Source organism: Zosterops lateralis (assembly GCF_965231275.1).
Source record: "Zosterops lateralis genome assembly, chromosome: 3".
Classification (NCBI taxonomy): domain Eukaryota; kingdom Metazoa; phylum Chordata; class Aves; order Passeriformes; family Zosteropidae; genus Zosterops; species Zosterops lateralis.
Genome location: NC_139764.1, coordinates 36,245,365 through 36,262,756, shown reverse-complemented (window position 1 = coordinate 36,262,756; position 17,392 = coordinate 36,245,365). Strand labels below are relative to the sequence as shown.

General features: G+C 40.5%; 1 protein-coding gene across 1 annotated transcript; it reads left to right on the top strand.

Moving 5' to 3' along the window:
- The first annotated feature begins 699 nt into the window (after positions 1-699).
- On the top strand, positions 700-17,274 carry FAM98A (family with sequence similarity 98 member A). Its single transcript, XM_083857980.1, has 9 exons — positions 700-742; positions 947-1,025; positions 3,902-4,050; positions 5,735-5,869; positions 8,661-8,845; positions 11,069-11,149; positions 12,426-12,542; positions 13,721-13,888; positions 15,406-17,274. Exons 2-9 carry the CDS (start codon positions 973-975, stop codon positions 16,156-16,158), a joined length of 1,641 nt encoding a protein of 546 aa, XP_083714106.1. The 5' UTR covers positions 700-742; positions 947-972; the 3' UTR covers positions 16,159-17,274.
- Positions 17,275-17,392: the final 118 nt, after the last annotated feature.

Sequence of the window (17,392 nt, the reverse complement as noted above, 5' to 3'; positions counted from 1 at the left end):
AAATAATTTATTTTAAAGCTGCCATAGCGTCGCCTGGAGGAGCTTCCCGGCCCGCACAGAGTCGGGCAGGCTCAGCCCGCCCAGCGCCGCCTTCAGCATCCCTCAACGCCCTGTCCCGACGGGGACACCGCTGCGGCCCGCGCCGCTGGGCCACGGAGCAGAGGGAGAAACGAGATCGGCGAATTCCATTTAGAAATTAAACGGAAATGGTTTCGATTTATTATTTTATTCGGCGCCGGGCGGCCCCCGCGAGAAACCCTGCCGCTCGCAAGACATGCCGGGATTTGTGGTCCCGGGGTCCTGCAGGGTGGAGACGCACTCTCGCTCTCTGGCGTGGTTTGACCCTTCCGCCGCCCCGTCCTCCCCCCGTCCCCACGCCCGTTGCCGCGACGCCGCTCGCCGCAGCACATTCCTGCGCGGGCTGCGCCGCGGGGAGGGAGGAGTTCTTCTTCCGGGTCTGCCCGCGTTAGCGCCTGAACACAAAAGTGAGATCTTTGCCTCGTCCCGGGCTCCTCTCCCACAAAAACGGCCCGCCGCCCGGTCTCACACCCGTGTCCCAGTTTAGCAATGGTGCTCCGCTCGGCGGATAGGCGGAGACTGCCGGGGACGAGGCGGCGCCGATCAGGCAGCGGGAGGGGCGGCCCCAGTGAAGCCGGGGGAAGAGTGAGGCCGGGGGCCTGCGGCGCCGCGCTCCCCGCCCTGAGATGCCAACCCGGCAGTCGGCGGCGCAGCTGCGAGCGCGGTGCGCGGGGCCGCAGGGCTCGGGGAGAAGGGCGGGCATGGGCAGCGCGGGGAGAGGCACTGCGGCACCGGGGGCTCTCCCTCACCGCATGGCGCGGGGTGAGAGTTGAGTCTCCCCCACGAGGCCGGGATGGGCTGGGGAAGGGGGGAACGGCGGGCGGTGGGAGTGTGAGTACTGGTGGTGCTGAGTCCCGCTGTCCCGCAGGTCCGCCCCTCGTGCCCCGCCGCAGGATGGAGTTCGAGCTGCTGGAGAACGATGTGCTGGAGTCGCTGGAGGACCTGGGGTGCGTGTCTGGCGGTGAGGGTGCGGGCCGGGAGCAGAGGGCGGCTCCGGCAGGGGACACAGCGCTGCTGTCCGAGCCCCGCAGGCCGGGCCGCCTCGCTCCGGAGGGCCGCGGCTCAGGGCAGCGCCTGGGAACGGTCCCTTTTCGTCAGGGCCGCCCCCAGAGCCGGGTGGGGATGATGTCCCAGGCCAGACGGGCTGATCTCCTTGATTCTTGAATGCCGTTTGGTCCGTCTGTTGCTCCTCTGTTCTGCACAGCGGCCCTAGCTAAGGGTGGGAGAGAATAAGGAGGTACGTCAGACAAGAAGAAAACTTTAAAGCTTTATATTTAGGAATGTGGGGGGGGAAAGTAAAAAGAATTTCAAATTAGCAAGTGTTTTTCTTCTTTACGTTTTTTAAAGTGTAATATAGCACAGGAGACATTTGCTGTGTAAACCTGTTGCTTTGTCAAAGTCAGTAAATGTTGCATAAGTATGAAAGAGAGAGCATGAAGAACAGGTCCTGCTGTAAGCTCCCATGTCTGCAAGCTGTTGAGAGTTCAGAGGACAGGCAGCTACAATTTCACTTCTGCTGCTGGTTCTATGCAAACAGCTGTATTTACTCATGTTGGCCCCATTCCCATAAATCACTTTGTGGCTAGAGTCATAATGCTCCAACAAAGATTGTATTTCCAGGCTAAGTTAGTGATGATAGTTGCAAAGCTTGACAAATAGGCTTCTGTTTTGGCAGGTATTTCTCTGACTGAAACGTGAAAAGGCAGTTCTGCCACAAGGAAAATACTGTGATTGGCTTCTTTTTTCTGTCATATGTTTAAAGGGGTACTAGTGGCTTGAAGGAGTTGTGATTTGTGCTCCTGATTTGTGCAATTGTAGACAGAAAGTATTGTTGATTTTTGACATAAATAAATCAAGTGAATAGTGAAAGTAGATGAACAAATAAGTTATATGAAGCAAAATTGACAACAGTAAAGAAAAAAAGAAAAATTGGAGGATGAAAGACATGAGACCTCAGCAGTATTAGTAACAACTGGGAGAACTACTGCATGTGTCCAAAGGACTTCTGATTCTTGGTGTCTGGAAAGGTTTGAGGCTCTATGCTTTGGCAGTAGCTCTGTGGTCTTCATGGTTCAACTGATTTTTTCTCATCAGATACTGAAGGTATTTCTAATGTATCGCTTGATTTTTTTCTTACAGCATTACATGTTAGAGAGCTGTTTCTTTTTGTGCTCTGTGCTCAAGGTGTTCAGATGGTGGCCCCTTGTCTTGTGAATCAGTTTGTGGAACTGTTGAAAAAGCAAACAGATGGGACAGCACAATATTACCAAAAGAGAGCATAGCTCTGGAACATGTGCCATTGGCAGAAACAGAAGGAAAAAACTGCTTGCAGTTAGGAATCTGAAAGTTGGATTATTGGCCAGATTGATGTGTAGCTGAAGTCATAATTATAAGAAATAACACACTCAAGATGTTACCTCTCTTAAACAGGAATTCTAGAAAAGGTGCCTCTAGAAGATCTGAGCAGGGACTTAAATCCCAATCCTGCCAAAGCAAAAGGCTTGCCATTACTTCCTTTCTACTTTGATCTATAGCTGGATGCTTCTTTTCCAAGTCCCAGATGTTCCCAGACCTACACATGTAGGCCTGAAATGTCTGTAGGATGGGACTGAAACTTGCTCTAATTATCCTCTTGAGGCATCCAGCCTATTGTGGTCATGCAGTAGGGTTGTAATACACGAGATTACAGCTTCCCACCAGCTGCCAGTAGATTAACTGTGTCACAAATCAAGCTGCTGTGTGAGCTAAAAGTTATTTTTGAGTGTGGCTTCTTCATTTTACTTGGCTGAAGTAATGGGCCCCTACAGTGAAGGCCAAATCCTTTGTATGTGGTATTAAGCACAGGAGCAGAGTGAGAAGAATTACATTTCAATATGAGATTTTTTTTGATTTTTTTTTTTTCCTGAGGTTTGCCTGGAGTTGCCTGGACTCATTGGATTGTTGTGATGTAGTGGGTGACTTTACCCTGACGTTTCCAAGAGAGATTTTGGTTGGTTTTGAGCACTCTTGAATGTCTTTCTCTTTTCAGGGCAGTATATCAAAATAATATTGTACATTTTTTTTCTAAAATACTCAGGTAGACTCTGACTTAGACTTCTACCTTGTTAATAAGGCAGACTTCTCCCTATTCTTAATTCTCCCTCTGAGAGATTATCAGTACACAGATGTCCTCAAAACTATGTTTTCTAAGATCTTATCTATAAACTCACGCTTTCTTTCTCTAGGTCTGATTTTTGGCTTATTTTGCTTATGCAAAGAACCAATTCCATTAATTTTTCCATTATTTAGGGAGGTTGGTTTTTCAAGAGAGGATATTGTTATGCAGATCACTTTTGTAATATTTCTATCAAAAGCTTTGTTTTGTAAGGCAACCCTTTCATACATGATAGGAAATGACAGAAAAGATGCACTTGTTTGGCAGTAATTATCCACCATACTGTAAGGCAGTACGCAGAGCTCAGGAAGGATTCTTTGAGACTGCAGTTGCCCTAGATAGGTCTATTGTCAGTAACATCTCCTGGAGATGGAGGCAGAGAAGTTGCCACTGTACATGGCAACGTTCTCCAGGAGGAAACCTTTGATGATGATAGTTTGTGACACAGTCTCTTTGATGGTAAGTTAATGTGCACACAAATTCAGAGTTTACTCTGTTTTCAGTGTAGTTCTTGCTACAGTTCAGTCCAGGAATCACCACTCCAGGAGATCAGCATTGCAGATGTGTTGTGGTTGCAGCTCTCAATATGCATACAGTATAAAATAAATCTATCAAAGGACATTGGTGACAGCAGACATTAATAAACTGTGCTTTTGTTTTACTTCCCAGTTACAAAGGTCCATTGTTAGACGACGGAGCGCTGGCTCAGGCCGTCTCCCATGGAGCCAGTTCCCCTGAGTTCACCAAACTCTGTGCTTGGTTGGTGTCTGAGTTACGGCTCTTCTGTAAACTAGAGGAAAACGTGCAGGCAACCAACAGTAAGTACTCATAGCTCCAGCACAGACTTGCACTGAGTGGATGTTCTTGTGTGCCAGAGATTAGGGCTGGCAATATCTGTTGTACCAGGGCGTGTTGTCTGCACACTGCCAGATTTTGGATATTTTCCACATCACGTTTGCCGAATGAACAGCCAGTAGAGGTTGAAATAATAGTGACAATCAAACAGTCTTTTTTTTTCTGAAAGCAGCTTTTTCTTTTATTTTTTCAACCCTATTGCTTTTTAAAGGTCTTAGATGGATTTAGGGAAACATTAATGCTAGTGGGGTTTTTAATAGATTATGAGAATACTTTCATTTCCGTGGTTCTGTTTGTTATTTTGATGTCAGTTGTACTGCTCTTCGAGGTAACATTCTCATGACTATAGTAACCATATTTTCTTTTTGCTGCTGATTCCCTTAATTCTGTGCTTGATATAAATTTTTCGCTCTCTAGGAAACACTCTGAGAAGGAACCTGGAAATGATTGTTTGTTTTTCATTTTGCTGGAGGAAGCAAGTCTTAGCTTTCAATGAAAAAGTTATTTTCTTGTTATATTTGCCTGATAACCCATATTCCCGAATATTTAATATTGATATATTAACTCATAATGCCTTTATGAGCTTAGCTTTGTATTTACTCAGTGGCCAAAGGTTGCTGCCTTTTACCTCAGCATCTGTTACTTTCCTTTCTCTCTGTTTCTGATGTGTTCATTCATTCTTCTTTAAATGTATTTCACATTCTTTCTCTGTAACAATACATTATCTCACCCATGTAATAATGTATTATTACATGAGATAATGTATTGTTACAGAGAAAGAATGTGAAATATACTACCATTCTAGTAGTACAAGGTTCCTATTTTATGTTTTGTGTAAAAATACAATCCAGAAGTCTTCCAACACCTATTCCAAATTTTTTAAACAGAGTGATAGAAACATGTTACCTAGAGTACTGTCTGGTCCTTCCTACATTTTGTGTGTTTTGAGTTTAGGAATAGCAGACATTTGGGGTTGAGATCCCTTTCCAAAAGATAAAAAAAGTTGCTTCTCATGACTGGTTGGTTTTTTGTTTTTTTTTTTTTTTTTTTGCTAACAAATTCTGATTGGGTTTCAGTAATTTTTTGACAGAAATCAGTCAAAAGGTTTGGTTTAGTTGACTTAACTATTTTTAAAGGATATATTGATGTGAAATAAAATCAGTTGACAAATGTGAGCTTAGAGGGAGAAGTAATAGGAAAAAAAGGAGAAGCTATAAGCCATATTTATTATTCATGACTTTGTCATAACCATCTGATACATTTGTAATGGGAAGAGATAATTGATATTTAAAATAACGCCTGTAAAATTTATGATGTTTTCGATGTCCCCTTTCATTGTAGAAGTTGCTAGTGCCTGTCTATTGTAGCTTGGAAAAGCTGTCAGTGAAACATAATTCTATATTAATGAAGCATATCATGATTCCAAATAGGTTGTGTTGTGTCCTGGAGGAACTCAAGAAATGCACTTGGCCTCCATTAGAAACAGGTCTTAATATTAAAAAGCAACTTGAGCAAAAGATTTATTTTTTTAAACAGCTAATTCATTCTAATCATAGCCCCATATATATTATATATATATATATATATATATATAATATATATATATTTTCTCAGCAGTGAATAAATTATTATTCTTTTCTTTCTAAGGTCCAAATGAAGCAGAAGAATTTCAGCTTGAAATGAGTGGGTTGCTGTCTGAAATGAACTGTCCATATGTGTCATTAACATCAGGAGATGTGACAAAACGCCTTCATAATCAGAAGAACTGTCTCTTGCTGCTTAGTAAGTTAAAAAAGTGCTTGCAAGCAAATTTGGTTTTCTGAAAGATTCATAGTATTGTTTCTTACACTTAATGAGATACTGGTTTGTTTACCACAATGTAGTTACCTAAAAATATACATTATTTTTTCCACAATTTACAGTGTCAGGGTATTGTACTTCTGGTTTTACCAGTCAATATGTACCCAGTATATGGGGGAAAATATTCTCAATGTTAACCTTTTTCGAATTCTCGAGCAAAAAGCCTGTTCTATTACCTCTCAAAAGGCACAACAAAGATGGAATTATTTGAAGACTTCTGCCAGAATTTAGACACTGAACTCTACTTAGCATGGTTGTAAAAATGACCACTAACATCAGACACATCATCATTTTAGAGGCTCTCAGTGTGATGACTTGCAAGGTGCAGCAAAACTTGCATTTTCCTATTGACAGCAGTCGAAACTGTTAGGAAAGTGAGGATGTTTTATCCCAACTCCCAGTTCTTTTGATCATCATCCTTAGTTCATAGCTTCACTGTTGCTTTCTGCTGATTGAAAGGAAATTAACATTAGCAATGCTGAAGTCTTCCCTTTTGCACCCATCAGATCTCAATAGCTAAATTGTGGGTTTTTTCCTGCTTATGAAATGTTAGATAAGAACTAGTACTTGAAATAGGACTTGAATTTGTGAAAGGTGTGTGATATTAACTCACATTATAATAAGAAAAATACAAGCTTTAGAGTTAGAAATTGTAGTACTAATTTTAATCTAATTTTTAACTCAAGATGAGTTAATGTTTTATTTGCTTCCTCAGTTGCTGCTGATTCTTTAACTTTTCAAAACAGAAATTTTGTTCTGCCATCATCTGAGATACAAGAAATAACTCACAGAGTAGGTTCCTGTATTTCAACAGTAGGAGGAAGATGATTAGACTTAATCTGAATATTTTTTTATAGTATGTTAAAAAATGTCAGATGAAGTGAGGTAATTGTTGCATTTAAAATAGTTTGTAACTCAGGCAATCTCCCCTTCAGTTTGTTTTGTGTAAGCCAAGCTATTGAATAAATTTGGCTTGTCTGTGACACACAGTTTATCCCAGAGGTCCTTTGGGGTGTAGGTTTTGGTAATATAAGGCCATGCTCAGGAGCTGAGCTCTGCTATCCCATCTGGCAGGAATACTGTGTTTACTGTCAAATATGAAACTGCAGTAGTGCCAAATTCCTTTTTTTGTGTACCACCATAGTTGCATAGCTCTCTTTAATTGTGTTAAGTGAACTTATTAGGTATCCTGTTGTATGTGAGCCATAAAATTAGTGTTTTTCAGGAGAAAGAGGATAGCCCTCTGTAATGAAATGCCAGCACAGTTTATGTCACTTGGAAGATGTAGCAGTATTGCTGGGAGAGGAAAGCACCAAAGAAACCCAAGTAGTTAGGATTGATTGTCTTAATGTGCAGCATCACTAGAATACAATGTTAGGTGCTGGCATTTGTAAAAACAAAAAGTACAAGAGTTTCAGGCTGGTTCAGAAGAGATGTGAGATTTTTCTTAGTGGTAGGCTTAAAAATTTCTGTCATTGTCAGAGGAAGTTGAAGGTAGTTTAAATGTGATCTCTAAATTTTTGAAACAAAATTCTCCTGCTAGTTTCTTTTTTCAGTAGGCCTGAAAAGAGTGTAAATAATTAGAAGTTCAGTGTAAGAAAAACGTGTATAAAGTGTTGCTTTATAAAGTGTTGTATAAAGAACTTGCAAAGGATGCTTCACTGCTTTACATATTCTAAGAATTTTTTTATTTATAAGGTATTCTGTGTTTTTAGCAGAAAGCATTCTAAAGGTCATTAAAATGGTGTGTTCTTTTCTTAATCTTTTTATCTGTGTCAGTTTTATAAATAATAAGCTTCTTTTGTATAGCCCTGTACTTCCCTGCTCACAGGTGTGTCTGCAGTATCAGTTTTTCTTATTTTTAGAAGTGTTTATGTATGTTATTGCTATGGTCACTCACCATGATTAATGAGAAAAGTATTGTTAAACCTGTGTGTTTTATAAAATTCAAATGTTAAAGTTGTGACACCTGTAAACAAAGACTGTTTATATAATTGTAAATTTATATCACTGTAAATGACACCTGATGCTGAAATTCTGGGCATATACTGTGTTCAGAAATTGTGATTTTGATTTTTCTCTTTTTGTTTGATAAAAGTAGTTGCAATGTAATAGTAGGCTCTTACAGTTCTGATATTGAAGAAAAAAGAAAAAAAACTTCAGCTCTTCTAAGTTCTATTTCATCAGTTACAGCCTTCCTTTCTGAAGTTATTGTAAACATGAGTTCTCAACAGCACTTCTAAGAGGGATTATTTTTCCACTCTGCATTTTGTGTGGGGCAATAGAGGAGATTCACACAATATTTCTCTTGTCTCTACTCATTTTCTTTTTTGTTTCCTAGAGCCTCAAGAAATACTTGCTTGTCTACCCTAAAATGCACGTCCCAGTCCCTCATCCTGCTTGTTCCCATGTTCCTAGTTTCCTGTCTTTGCTGGGCAAAACCTGAAGGAAAAGAGCTATACTGGAATCATAGGGATTTTTTTTCCAGGCTTTCATTGGTTGTACTAAACCTGTCCTCTGTTTGTTGTGTTTCTAGCCCTGAACTCAGTAATTGTAAATATGAGTGTTCTGTAGAGACAAAGTTTCTATCCCTCACTCTATCTAAACATTCCATTTGCACATTTGTTGGTTGTAAGCATTTGAGTTTTCACTGGCGCTAAAATAACTTAACTCTGCTATATCTGATGGTCAATTCTTATTTTTCTTACCCCAGCATACCTCATCTCAGAACTGGAAGCTGCCAGAATGCTGTGTGTGAATGCCCCTCCTAAAAAAGCCCAGGAAGGAGGTGGCAGTGAAGTCTTTCAGGAGCTAAAAGGCATCTGTATTGCTTTAGGCATGTCCAAGCCTCCTGCCAACATAACAATGTTCCAGTTCTTCAGCGGAATTGAAAAAAAAGTAAGATCAAAGGAAGAAAAATTGGAATATTTATGTTATTGTTTTGATGGAAAATAGTTCTGCTACATGGGTGAGATTTGTCTCTTGCGAAACTCCACTTTTGAATTGTGAAGGAGAGTTAATGTGTTTTACTGCATATGCAAAGAGTCAGAATTTTGAAAATTATTTTAAAGGCATTGTCCATGCCAAGGTCAGGGACTACTGCTATCATCACCTTCCAGGGTGACTGCTCTAGGTTTTAATGCCATCACTTGTTGAAGAAGACATAGAAAATGCTCAGCCTAGACCTCAGGAAGAATGTTTAAAGAGAAATGTTTTTCAAGAAATACACCTAAACAAGTTTGTATGGGAACCTGATGTTTTAAAGATTTTTTTTTTTGTTAAAAGGTGGTATAGCTAAAGTAAAACTTAACACTTTTTCATCAACTCTTGGAGTTCCATTTATTTTTATTCCTTCATGTATGTATTCTCCAGGCTGTTGTGATTTTTTTAAAAAATAAATTTATTTTTGAGTAACTTTTGTAAATCAGAGAAATTAAATGGAATGGAATGGACTGTCCAGTGCACAGACCAAGGGTCAGGGACAGAAAGCTTCTAAGTCACATTTAGTGACTTAATTTGAGAGATGGGACAAAGCAGAACAGCTGAAGACAAGCCTTGATAACTTTAAAGGACAGATATGGGTCCATTCCAATGCAGAATATTCTGTGATTACAAAGTTCCTCAAAATACTTCCAGAGTTTGACAGACCTTTTAGTTCCATTTTAATCAAACAAAACCAAGAAACTGAAAATAGTGTTTTGTTTCTATGCAAGATATCAGTTTGGCTTGATCTGTTTAAGAAGAGGAGGAGGATGGTTTTCCATCAGAAGTCCAGGGTGTAGAATGGAAGCAGTTTGTTTTCTGGCCTTGGAATTATTATGGGCATTACACAGACACATAAGAAATGCTGTGTTTATATTTTGTGTAAAAGGCAGAAAATATTCATAATAACAGACAATGCTAAGAAGCTTTTCTGTTGAGACTCTGTAAAAATACAGGATATGAAGTAGATTAAAATCCTATAAATCTGGGAATTCTGCTATGTTTTCCTAATATACTTCTCTCTTGCATTGTCTAGTAAGGTTAAATGTATATTCTCTCAATTACTTATATGAACCTCCCTCCTCCTTAACTGTCCCTACAGTGAAATGAAATACAATCAGGAATTTCTAACCCACGGTTTTAACAGAAATTGTATATAACTAGTGTTTACAGTCTGAATACTTCACCTGTTAGCAGTATTTGAGAATGAGAAAGTAAAGCTGACTAATAACTGAAAAACTTATTTCACTTTGTAAATGAAAATACATAGTGGTCTTGTTTTTAAAAAAATTACTCTTAAAATGGCAATATTCTGATTTAATGTATGAAAATCAAGCTAACTTCACACATATGTAGTACAGTTTGGAGTAGGATCTTTATGTAGTTGACTCTCTTTATTAATGATCCACCACATTAAAAAAAGGAACTGATACTTTGATGATACTAATACTAATAACTGATACTAATGAGCTGCCTCTGCTATTTGAGAGCAGTTAGGTTTAAAATGTTATATGAATTTTGCTCAGTACCATTGGAAAACCGGGCCACTGAATGTGTTAGATCACATGCTGGAATGAACAGGTTGATGGGTTTTTTCCAGACTACTTTGGAAGTTTTTGTCACTGCTACTCCATTTCTTCCCCCATGAAGTCCTAAGAAATTTTCAGATGGGATAGATAAATTGTGCCCAAACTCCTAAAATGCAAGTTAGATTTAAAATTTCATATTAAAGATTTTTCTCCTTTTGATCGTGATGAGGGATCCTTCATTGGATCATAATACGTTTCACATAGGTTTTTGATACAAATATGGGTTTTTTTCTGGATTAAAGAGATGATGTGTAGAATAATTCCTCTGGCTTCAAGAGCAGCAGTATCTCATGGTGTCTGTTTTAGCTGTAGATCTATTCTATAGTCCCTTCTCTTAATTTTTAAATAATTATAGGTGAGACTACCAGAAACCTAAAAACAGTTGCTTTCCAAAAGAAATGTGCTTGGCTCTCTGTTCCAGAGAAAGTAACTTGATGTTGGAGGTTGCCGTGTCATGCCTTTCACTGTCCAAAGTCCTCTCCTTTAATTTGAATCTTGAAAAGTTTATTTTTTTTAGCCAAAGCTTATATTTTTATATGTCTCCTAATAGCTGAAGGAAACTCTAGCAAAGGTTCCACCTAATCATGTTGGAAAACCTTTATTGAAGAAACAACTGGGACCAGCTCACTGGGTGAGTAGTTGCAAGTATTAGAGCCCATTTCCCTCTTTGAAGTATACCAAGTATTGATCTTGATTCTGTGTGTTGCAAAATGATTTTTCTCTTTCTGAAGACAAGAATATAATTTTTCCAATATACTGTATACGTTGATGCAATAAATGTACAGGAGCTGGTAAGATCTTGCATAATCTCCAGGTCCAGGTGAAGGTTAAACTTTTCCAAAATTAGAGATCTACAGCATGCTTGTGTAGTAGCTTAAACCTTCTTCTCTTGTCCTTTGCCAGCACTGTCTGTGTGACCTAGTCCTGCTGAGACAGTGTCATGTTTGCTCCTGGGCCTTCTTTTTAGCTAAACTGTTCATAATGTCCCCCTCTTTTCCTTGTTTGGAGTAGTCTGATTCCTTCATAGCCTCTTCAAGAGGCAGTGACTATGCAGGTAAGAGCTGGGAGAGACATTGTACACCCAGGCTCTGGAGCCATGATCTTCTCCAGCTGGGATTTGTCACCTGCTATACTAGCAGCATGGTGCCTGGATTAATCACTGCTGCTCCACCAAGCTCAAAGCTGTGGCTGCTGCTCCTGCAAGACTTCAGGTCTCTCTTGTCTCTCTTGTTTAAGGCTGAAGCACATCTTCTCCCAGCAGTGTGCTTCTATCAGTGCTTGTATTGTTGAGACTGAAGGTGGGTCCTGCTGCCCTCCCTTCAGTCAGGCCTCTTTAAATACATATATTATTTCCCTAATGGTGCATATCTCACCTGTTGCTGTAACTAAACCACTGTCTGCTACCAGGTGTTTCTCATGATGACCGTTTCCTGTAGGGCACTTTGTTGTTTTGCATGTCGGCAGATTGTGATTTAATCAAGATCCTCTTACAGTACTGTACTTACTTTTAGTCCTTTATCTTTGCTCTATCTTTGTCCTTAAGCTTGCTACTTTTTAAGAAGGCACGGATGTTCTGTTCCTTAGGAGTTATATATGCCCTTGCTTAAGCTTGTTGCCTGTAGTATCTTCTCACCTTTGCCTCTCTGTCCTGGTGGATGTTGAGAAATGCCTCAGCAGTGTCTTTAGTTTTTGTGCTGGTAAAAATGTTAGAAGGCTAAACACGAGCCATGGAAGCTTCAAGAGAGTAACATCAGCAGGCAGAGCTTGGCTGTGAGTCCATTTGACAGGGTAGATAATTGCAGTCTTAAGCCCTGCATAGTATCTGTGTCATACTTTCTTCCATCCACTTAGTTCATTAAGTAGAAACACTTTAATCTGTAGATTATATTTGCAAATTTTTGTTTCAGGAAAAAATTGAAGCAATTAATCAAGCCATAGCCAACGAATACGAAGTCCGAAGAAAACTGTTAGTCAAACGTTTGGATGTTACTGTGCAATCCTTCGGCTGGTCAGATAGAGCTAAGGTACAAACAACTTGCAGTGAAGTCCTGGTTGATGGTAACCCTTTATAAGAAGTATCTCTGGAAAGCTGCATCATTGTTTTTGTCCTTCATGAGTCAGAAATAATCACAGGAGTTGTCTGGTTTTGTTTTGGGTTTCTAAAGAAGTTTATGACAATGGAAGATGATTAAAAAATATTTTACTTAAAACTGATTTGTTGGATTTTAAATCAGTCTGTAAGATGAAAAGTCAGACTGGTGTGTAACTACACACCAAAGACACTGGAAAAAAGTAGAAATTACTGATCCAACCGTGTTCAGAGTACCATAATGTGAACCATGAAGTGCTGTGTCTTGTGTGATGGTAGAAAAGCCTCTTCCTGTTGACCACCCCTTATCTTTGTGCTGTCCACAGTGATCAGACTTCCTTAACTCAAAGTGTGTCTGCAATCACATCTCTACAGATGCACATGAGAAAAGCTGCTAAGGCACTGCTTGTTCTTACCTCATAGACAGGGTAATCCTTTATGTGCTTCTTTTGTCTTTGAGCCATGCAGGTGGCTGTGACATGAGATCTGTTCTCCCCTGAATACATGATACATATTCTGCTTTTAGAAGTAATTACATGGTTTCCCTATTTCCTGTGTCTCAGAAAGAAATTACAGGATTTTAAAAAATAGTACATATAATTTATTTTCCAGGACTAAACCATATCTGCTAACATGGTGTAAAGTATGCTGCTGACAGTGTTTGAGACTGAGATATTAGTGCTGAACTGTGACACATAAAATCACTGAGTGTTTTTTCTCGATAACTGTTTTTTAAAAAAGCAACTATACATATGTGTTTCATTTTCCGTATCTTCTGGATTCAAGCAGTAATTCATATAACTATATGGCACACTTCTATTTTGTGTTTGCCTGGAAGTAATGCAGTCGGCGTGTATGTATTGTTAAAATTGTCAGCTCATTGGTGTCTTGGCATTCCAGTCACAATTGTATTTTCTATTTACTTAAGAAGTTAATGTGACAAATGCTAATTTTATTGAAGTAATCCTCAGTTCTAAAGTGGTTCTCACTGATTTTATATTAACAAACTGTTCTGTTTGCAGTAGTGGCTTCTTATTCAGTGCTGATTTGATTCTTGTGATGAGACGTCCATTGCTTTAACTGACTGGGGTTTATTTTTCTTTGCTCCAACAGAGTCAAACAGAAAAACTGGCTAAAGTCTACCAGCCCAAACGTGCCCTCTTATCTACTAAGTGCACTATATCAATTGCAAATCTCTTGGCAGCTCGACAAGATCTGTCAAAGATTATGAGAACAAGCAGCGGCTCCATCCGAGAGAAGACTGCATGTGCCATTAATAAGGTACCTCTGGTGACAAATGCCTTGTTCTTTTAGGAATATTAAAGTAACTTGAATGTAATAATAAATCCTATTTTTTTCAGGATTGTAAGTGGAATTTGGAAATAAAGGATAAGAAACTTGGTCTTTATATATTCCAGATAACGCATCAGTGGGTTTTGGATAGTGCAATTTCAGCTGTTGAGGTTCACAGTGTCCCTTCTTTGGGGCAGTAAAAGTTGCTGAAATACATTGGATTGCTTTCAATAGGAGTACGTCTGCTCTGTCTTACCAGGACTGCTGAAGCCATTACCCTACTGCTATCTGATTCTGTCACCAAGTCTAAAATAACACCTACATAGTAACTGTGTTCCTGGTCTGTGTAAATAGAATGTACTAAGATCACAAGGCAAGGATCCCACAAGTTAGATTGCCCTGGGTACACAAATGGATTACAGTGAAGTGTATAGTTCTAATAATGACGTAGCAGAAACATGACTTAGACTAAACAATTTACCTTGTTTCAAAAATTATGATTTTACAAGAGTAATAGGCTCACAAAAGTATGTGTGCTGGACTTGAAGCTCAGTAGCTTTGTACAGCAGCATACTTGGTGCTTTAAAATTGTAGGGATAGGTGCATACTCTTCTACCTTCTGAGTACCAACTGTAGCTCAGGTAAATTCCAATTAATTTAGGAAAGAATGGTGGTGTGCTGATTTGGCCACAGCCTATCCAATCCAAATAATTTCTGTACCTTTTTAGTGTCATTGGAGTGTAAGAAATTAAGTAGTAAGACAAGGTGACTGTCATCAGACTGTATGTATGTTTTAGTAGGAATGCAGTACTGCTCTACTGCTCATGCATAATCTGTTAACTTATGTCCATTATCAACATTAAATGTTTTCTAAGACAGTAGCATGGAATAGTAAAGTAGCCTACTTCCCTTGAAGTTCCTTTGTTACATTGTTTTAAAACTTCAGGCAGTACAAATGTCCTGTCCCATTTTGCCTTGCTAAATTTTTAAGGTCACACTATCCTTAGACAGCTAAAGACCTCTAGAGTCTTGCTCCACTCTGATTGGTGCTGTCTGACATCTGTCTGTTAAGTTTCTGCATATCCTCACTGAAAAATAGGGGGTTTTGCCCTTTATTTACTGAGTCAATGGCTTCTACAGCAACTCAGGGCACTAGTTAGGAGAGAGACTGTGTTGCATTGTATTTGTGCATATTTGAGTTTAGTGCTCTGAACTAATAAAGATTTAAGTGAAAGACTGTTGGTGCTGCCCGTGGTGGTGTGCCTGCTGTTTGAACACAAAGCACAGGTCTCCTGACTGGTCTTGTTAGCAGTGCTTCAAGTGCTAGATAATCCCTGTTTAACTTTTATTGACTGGAGACAGAGGTCTGTCACATTCAAACACACAAAATTTGCCTCTGGATGTAAAAACCTTGGAGTGGGTGCTGTCTGTGGTGTGTCTCTGTAAATGTGACTCTTGTGTGAGTAGTCACAACTCCTATGGCAGTTTTCCCTTTCCCTTTGCAGGTGCTAATGGGCAGAGTGCCTGACAGAGGAGGAAGGCCCAATGAAATTGAACCTCCACCTCCTGAGATGCCACCGTGGCAGAAAAGACCAGAGGGTGGCTCGCAGCAAGGCAGTGGCAGAGGAGGAAGAGGTGGCTACGACTCTTCCTATGGAGGGCGGGGAGGTTATGACCATGGGAGTCACGACCGAGGAGGAAGAGGAGGCTACGACTCGTCATATGGAGGACGAGGAGGTCATGAACAAGGAAGCCATGATCGAGGGGGACGAGGAGGACGTGGTGGTTATGATCATGGTGGCAGAGGAGGAGGAAGAGGAAACAAGCTTCAAGGAGGCTGGACAGATGGTGGAAGTGGTGGCTACCAGGATGGCAACTACAGGGAAAGCAACTACAGAGATGCAGGTTTTCAAACAGGTGGCTACCATGGTGGTGGTGGTGGCTACCAAGGAGGAGGCTATGGTGGCTACCAGTCGTCTTCTTACTCTGGAAGTGGCTACCAAGGGGGTGGTGGTGGTGGCTACCAGCAGGACAACAGATACCAAGATGGTGGGTCCCACGGTGACCGAGGGGGCGGGCGCGGAGGAGGGAGGGGTGGCCGTGGCGGTCGCGGTGGCCGAGGAGGTCAAGGAGGCGGCTGGGGGGGCAGAGGTGGACAGAACTTTAATCAAGGAGGGCAGTTTGAGCAGCACTTCCAGCATGGAGGTTATCAGTATAATCAATCTGGTTTTGGACAAGGAAGACACTTCACCAGCTGAGGCTGCTAAAAATTTACACTTCAGCAGAGCTCACGTAATAGAAACCTGGTTTCAGAGGCCTGACTTAAATGCTGCTTGAATTAGTACAGGTTTGTACACAGCAGGTAGAACCTCTTTGGGTGGGATGTTCTGCATAGTGCAAAGCACAACTTCGTGTAGATCTTTCCTCCCCACCCACCTCTACCTGTCTGAATGAAAGACATTGTCACTACCCCCTGCACCCTCATCAACTAATAGCCATGCTTTTTGGATGTTGGACTGGTTCCCTCTGCTCAAAATACTTTTGTTCTAAATGTGCCTGCTGTGTTTGCCTTCTATTCTGATTTGGAGAAATACCAAGACCTGTCAAATTTGTCTGTTATTGTACACAGCAGAACTTCTGCATTTTTCCCCCCAAATCATTGTTGAGTTACATGTTCTGAACCACTCTAGAGTGTTGCTTTTCGGCTTGCTGCCCTTGTTTCAGTCACGATGACGTCACAGCGCGTGTGCACACACAGGGATCTCCTCTGCCAGATGGGGTTTATGTTACCTGAGCTCTACTGTGGATGCCATGTTCAGTAGCCTTATCTCCCGCTAAACAGCGTTTTCTCACCCGCTCAACTCTGGAGACTGACCGCCGCCAAAATCTGCAAAGATCATTTCAAACTAAGCTAATTTGTGAACTGATAGTGTGTGTAGGCCTGTAGTTAGGTGTAGCAATTCAAACTGACCTGCATCCATCCAAAACAAGTTGCTCCTCCTCCAAACCTAATTTTTACTTGAAATCAGCTAGAAGAAATGACAAACTGAAGTTTATTTTATTTGCAAGTTAATACCACTGGCTCAGCAAATCTAGGGCAATTTGTTTTGGGGGGTTGTCTTTTTTAAAGAAATGCACTACGGCCTGGGAAGATTAGTTCCTGCGTGGAGGAAGCCCTTTTATTATTGCTGCAGAAAACAAAACCTGGCTGAGTTTGGTATTCTAATGTTTGGGGTTTTTTTCTTTACTGAAAGCCACATAATGCTTCTTGCTGGGTTTTTTGTGTACATAAACATTGTCAAAAAGCTGTGAAAGAAAATGGCTGAAGGTGTGCTGTTGTATAAAAGGTGAGCAATAAAAGTATCTGTATGTTCTGTTTGCTTTAGTTTCTTTTTCTTGACAGTCAAAAGCGTTTGCTACAGTAGCTGGGAATTCATGGGGATTTCTGTCTTCATCTCTTTTTTTTTATTTTAATCTGTTTTATATTTTGTA